The sequence below is a fragment of the Dendropsophus ebraccatus genome, chromosome 10, assembly GCF_027789765.1.
Source record: "Dendropsophus ebraccatus isolate aDenEbr1 chromosome 10, aDenEbr1.pat, whole genome shotgun sequence".
NCBI classification, from domain to species: domain Eukaryota; kingdom Metazoa; phylum Chordata; class Amphibia; order Anura; family Hylidae; genus Dendropsophus; species Dendropsophus ebraccatus.
The window spans coordinates 11,771,719-11,778,281 of NC_091463.1; the positions used below are offsets into that span (position 1 = coordinate 11,771,719).

The window sequence follows — 6,563 nt, forward strand, 5'->3', positions numbered from 1 at the left end:
TCTTTGCGTCAGACGGATGGGATAGGACTTTCTTGGTCTCCATGGAATAAATTATTCTGATAGCCGCCCTCCATCTATAGCAGGGGTGTCAGACCTGCGGCCGTCAAAGCTGTTGCAAACCTACTATTCCCATCATGCCTGGAGAGCTAAGCTTTGTTTGCCCAGACATGATGGGAGTTGTAGTTGTGCAGCAGCTGCAGAGCTGTGACCCCTGCCCCCTCCCCATCTATACTGACCATGTACCTGTCTATAGCAATCATCACTATGGAGTCTGGGCCCAGCAGAGGATCCGCCATTATTGTGGCTCACTGCTCACCTTCCTCTTCTGAGCATTACACATCACATTCACTAACACTGCAGGGAGGAAAAAGAAGGAGGACAAAGAGCAAATCTCCTTATACAGAAAAGTTTTGTAACATTTTTATATTTTTCATCCTTTTTCATAGATTCCTGACATGTAGCCCGAGGTGGGGCCAAAAACGTGATGTAAACCGCGCCATACTGCATCATTATCCTAATATAAAGGAAGCAAACGTATGAAAGGCACAGATAGTTTCCATCACCGCTCTCCCTATATATAGCATACTGGTATCTGCCTATATACTGGTATCTCCCTATATACAGCATACTGGTATCTCCCTATATACTGGTATCTGCCTATATATAGCATACTGGTATCTCCCTATATACTGGTATCTCCCTATATACGGCATACTGGTATGTCCCTATATACAGCATACTGGTATCTCCCTATATATAGCATACTGGTATCTCCCTATATACAGCATACTGGTATCTCCCTATATACTGGTATCTGCCTATATATAGCATACTGGTATCTCCCTATATACTGGTATCTCCCTATATACAGCATACTGGTATTCTCCTATATACTGGTATCTACTATATACTGGTTTCCTCCTATATACGACAAACTGGTATCTCCCTATATACTAGTATGTCCCTATATACTGGCATCTACCTATATACTGGTATCCTCCTATATACGGCATACTGGTATCTTATATTATGGTATCCTCCTATATACGGCATACTGTTATCATCTTATATACTGGTATCTCCTATAAACTGGTATGTCCTATATACCGGTATCCTCCTATATACTGGTATCTACTATATACTGGTTTCCTCCTATATACGACATACTGGTATCTCCCTATATACTGGTATCTCCCTATATACTAGTATGTCCCTATATACTGGCATCTACCTATATACTGGTATCCTCCTATATACGGCATACTGGTATCCTCCTATATACAGCATACTGGTATCTTATATTATGGTATCCTCCTATATACGGCATACTGTTATCATCTTATATACTGGTATCCTCCTATATACGGCATACTGGTATCCTCCTATATACAGCATACTGGTATCTTATATTATGGTATCCTCCTATATACGGCATACTGTTATCATGTTATATACTGGTATCTCCTATAAACTGGTATGTCCTATATACCGGTATCCTCCTATATACGGCATACTGTTATCATCCTTTATACTGGCATCTCCCTATATACTAGTATGTCCCTATATACTGGTATCCTCCTATATACTGGCATCTCCCTATATACTGGTACCCTCCTATATACTGGCATCTCCCTATATACAGTATACTGGTATCATCCTATATACTGGTACCCTCCTATATACGGCATACTGGTAAGTGATGGCCGTTGGTTACGCTCTCCCGTTTCCGGATCGTCCTCTTCTTATACACGCGGGGCTTTCGTTGGGCTTTCAGTATGAATCGTTCGTAGGAAACAATGAGGGACCCTGTTAGCAGGCAGAGGAGGATGCTGCTCAGGAACAGCGCCATGCCGATCAGCAGGAAGTACAGGTATTCATACAGGGTGAAGAAGTGCTGGCAGTGGTCAAAGGACGTGCGCTCAATGTCCAGGACCGGGTACTGGTTCAGGTATTTCGGGACCCCACATAACGTTCTTTCTTTCTCTGAAACATAGTAACAGAAATAAAACCTTATCATTGTTGTTTTCTTCTAGGAATGACATCATTTGTAGGAACCAGATGACAGGACAGGGCTACATGGTTAACAGATCGGGTCATATAAAATCTCTAAAGGAGAAGTTCGGCCAAAAGTATTTTTTTATATGTTATTACTTATGGAAAGTTAGAGAAATTCCTAATGTACATTAATTATGGGAAATGCACATATACTGCTATTTCCCTTAAATTAGTAGATCAGGGAAGCTTCAGATTCAGTAAAAAAACGTGACGTCACAAATCAGTTGCAATTCCAATGGAGTGTCCAGCAGGGGGTGCACTATATATACATATATATATATATATATATATATATATATATATACATATATATATATATATATATATATATATATATATATATATATATATATATAATATATATGTCTAAGGCACTGTATTGTGCTTATAGAGGTGAATGTAAAGTATGTAATGTAATGTAATGTACAGTATGCTTTATTGATTGAGTCGATTCATGGAATACTTTGGGGAGCAAGAGATTTGCCAGAAAGTGCCAGAGATTTGTAAGTTACTTCTATTAAAAAAAGAAAATCTCAAGTCTCCCAGTACTTATCAGCTGCTGGATGTTCTGCAGGAAGTGGTGTATTCTCTCCAGTCTGGAAAGTAGGAGAGGTTTTCTATGGGGATTTGCTACTGTTCTGGACAGTTCCTGACATGGACAGAGAGAATATACCACTTCCTGCAGGACATACAGCAGCTGATAAGTACTGTGGTACTTAATGGAAGTAAATTACAAATCTCTGTCACCAGATGATTTGATAAAAAAAAATTGTGAACTGATGGACTCTTACCATGAATTTTCTGAGCATTGTCTATCATCCACGACAAGAGATACTGAATCTGACAGGTGCACACCCAGGGGTTTCCATCCAACCTCAGCCGGGTCAAGGCCGGTAGATTATATAAGATGTCCACCCTCAGGCCGGTCAGGGCGTTGTTGTGTAGATATAGTGCGGTAAGATTCCCGAGAGGCACCAGGACGTTCCCGGCTATCCAGGAGATGCGGTTGTTCCCCAGGTTTAGCGTCTTTAGACCGGACAAGGGCCTGAATACCTCCGGCTTCAGGCTCATCAGCTGGTTACTACTGAGGTCCAAGTAGCTGAGGTTCTGAAGGTTCCTGAAGGCTTGAGGGTCAATGGAGGATATGAGGTTGTTGTGTAACTCCAGCCGATTCAGGTTGGGGTACTTATAGAAGGATAACGTCTTCAGAGCCAGGATTTTATTGTAGGCGAAGAGCATAGTGTGGCTGTCCTCATCCAGATCTTCTGGGATGAAGTAGAGACCTCTTCCATAGCAGTCTACCACTCCTGAAGAACAGCTGCAGATATCAGGACAGTCCTGTAGACTGCTCGGACCAATGAGAGCCATGAGGGTGAAGATCTCCGGGAAGCCCTTCATGTCAATCACCGATCGTCCATCAATCCAGAAAACACAGGTCAACCGGCAAAAGCATCGTCCAAGGTCCCCAAAGTATCCGGGAACCCCCGGCCTCCACCATCTCACCGCTGCATCTCCCTCACCTCTTCTTATAAAGTTTAATACCGAAAAAGAAAGGTCTTCCAAAACTTGTTCTAAATTCTGAAGTAAATGACGGGTCATGTGAGCTGTGCAAATATTAAGCCAGATTAATCTGAGGTTATGTGGCCGCCGTGTTTTCTTTCATTGTTCTCCTATTGACAGGGATATGTGACTGAACTCCACCCAACAGGATAGAGGAGAAGATAAATATTTCGCACCCTTAAAGGGCAGATTGTAGGAGATTAGTGAGGCGGACCGAGCCGAACTTACCGAGATGGTAAAAGATTCCTTGTTTAAGGAGTTTAAAAAAAATAATTTAGCTTCTTCACACTTGGGGTAAGTGCATTGCAGGTTTTAGCTGCTTAATCCACAAGAAAACCCATTCAGATTTACCCTTACATTATTGTCTGGTAAGATATACTTCCTTTGTCTGGTAAGATATACTTACAAGATGTATCAAGGGCAAAAGGGAGCAGTCAAGAAACAGAAAAGGGACTACTTTTTCTGCTCCCCAGACAACGCCTTTAACGATGGATGATGGGTATACCACGATGTGAGCCCTCTTTGTACCAGGCCTCTCCTGGCTTCTATCGGCAGCTGGGAACTGTGGCTGTTAGGTGGCACAAACCAATTGTTTGTGCTGGCTAATTCACCATTTAAATCGCTTGAACTATTATATTATTGCATTCCTAATTGTGCATGGTAAACGGTGTATGCGCAGAAAACCACCAAAATGCAAAACTGCTGCTTTTTGGTCACGTCACATCCAGAAAAAATTGAAGAAAAAGTGAAAAGTTTAAAAGTCGCATATATGCACGCAAGATACTGATAGAAAGTCCAGATCATGGCGCAAAAAATTACACCTCAAATAGCCCCATAGACCAGAAGAGGATGGAAAGGGAGCAATTTTAGCTTTTTTTAGGGTGTCTTTTAGGGTGTTAATTCTTTAAAAGCAGGAAAATAAAAAATAAAGTACTTTTTTTTTTTTTAAATTCACAGCATAAAATTTTTTTTTGCTGTACATTTTATGGAAAAATTAAGTTAAGAGGTCATGTCTGTCTGTAAGTAAGAAATACAAGCACTATTGGCTTCTAGGCTATGTTCACACTACGTAAAACTACGGCCGTAGTTCTCACTGCAGAACTACGGCCGTAGTTTTGCGGTGTGTGACATAGCCTTATGTGCAATGGGATCCCGGCCGGAGCGTATACACATTGTATACGCTCCGGCCGGGATCCCATGTGGCGCCGGAACAAAACTGACAGGTCAGTTTTCTGCGGCAGGAATTCAGTAAATTCCGAAAGACCTCTCAGTGCACAGTATGAAGCCGCTCGCTTCACTGTGGGCTATGGGAAGCTCTGATGCGGGCGCGCGCTGATGCCGAAAAGATCATCCGGCCGGTAATTAAGTACCAGCACAGACCGGCCGTTCTGTGACCCGTCCGGGGTCATGGAACGGCCGGTCTGATACAGTGTGTGAACATAGCCTTAAAAACAAGAAAGAAGAAACAGTAGTACAAAAATGAAAATTGGCCAGGTCCTTAAAGGGTGGCGCCCCCCCCCCCCCCCGCCCCGCCCCAGATAGAGGCCCATGTTATGCTGCGTTTACACGGAGCGATAATTCGCCCGATCGTACGATTAACGATTTCAAACGATCAGCGTTTAGACGGAACGATGTATCAGAAAAATCGTTTTGCGATCGCTTAAGCATATCTCGCACATAGGTAAAATCGGTGAACGACTGTTTACACGGAACGATCTGCGAATTTTTTGTGAACGACGATTTAAGAACATGTTGTAAGATCAAAATGAACGATTTCTCGCTCGTCGTTTGATCGTTCGCTGCGCTTACACGTACGATTATCGTTCGAATTCGATCGTTATTGTGCAAATTCGAACGATAATTGTTCTGTGTAAACCCAGCATTAGTCTTTACTATAGGGCTCTTGGAGGTCCACCACATCCCTGGATGCTGGCCATTAGTTGCTCTCGTCTCTGGCCCCGGCTTGGAGTCTTCTATGGTGTTCATATTCGTAATCCATAATAGTTACAGACTGGACAGATACTGAGCTGAGGTAACAGCCTCCTTGTATTGCCGGTATCCCCTGTAGCATACGGCAGAGCCTCCACATAAAGCTTTATAGTAGAGATCTCAGCCCCTACATCCTGTGCACTATAGGCCGCAGGCAGACATTGTCACATCATGCTTCTACTACATATATCTATGGAGGAAGGTGACAACCGCTCCAGGCAGGGAATACGGAACCTCTGCCTGATCCCTACTCCACCCGCCACCATCACCACATAGGCTCTCCTTTACCAAACAGCCGGCCTATTACCATCTATTACTCTATCTACTACTATCCCAACTGTGTTAGGGGGTCCTAGTCCCATTCATGGTTCCTTGGCCTTGGGCTCCGCTTGTCACTCTCCTTACACAGGACAATGGATTCTATGGCTGTACTCGTAGACAAGTCACATTTACTGTGATGGTTGCCGCCGGAATCTTTTCTGTTGGTCACTAGCTTGGGTCAGCAGTCGCATTAAACACATAAAAAGCACTGACAAGTAACAAGGACAGTAACTCACCAATAGATAAAGAACCCGAGATGATGATGATGATGATGGTGACGGCGGCAGTAAGGAGTAAAGCAGCAAACACACATGCACAAATACAAGGACTGACCCTGATCTTACCCTGGATCTGTCCCTGACCACCATCACCAGGTGCAGTAATGGAGGCCATGCTGCAGCTAGGGGGCGCTCCACCCTCCTGGACCCTCTCTACCAAGAGGCCATGACTGTATCAGATTAGCATAGCCCTACCATACAGATAGTGCCATGACATTTTCTCAGATATGGAGCGCTGCCCGGCCTGTAGGCACTGAGTGACTGGTACACATGGCCCTGGCACCCGCTGTACAGGTTCCCTGGGGAATATCGGTGTTAGTAAGGAGTAAATAAAGGCTGCGGTTTTCACATCTAATATTT

General features: G+C 43.5%; 1 protein-coding gene across 1 annotated transcript; it reads right to left on the bottom strand.

Annotated features, from left to right (window-relative positions):
* Positions 1–439: 439 nt before the first annotated feature.
* LRRC26 (leucine rich repeat containing 26) lies at positions 440–3,564 on the bottom strand. The gene is made up of 2 exons (XM_069942679.1): positions 2,847–3,564; positions 440–1,983 (listed from the first exon to the last, which is right to left on the bottom strand). The coding sequence occupies exons 1-2, from the start codon at positions 3,451–3,453 to the stop codon at positions 1,676–1,678; spliced, it is 915 nt and encodes a 304-aa protein (XP_069798780.1). The 5' UTR covers positions 3,454–3,564; the 3' UTR covers positions 440–1,675.
* Positions 3,565–6,563: the final 2,999 nt, after the last annotated feature.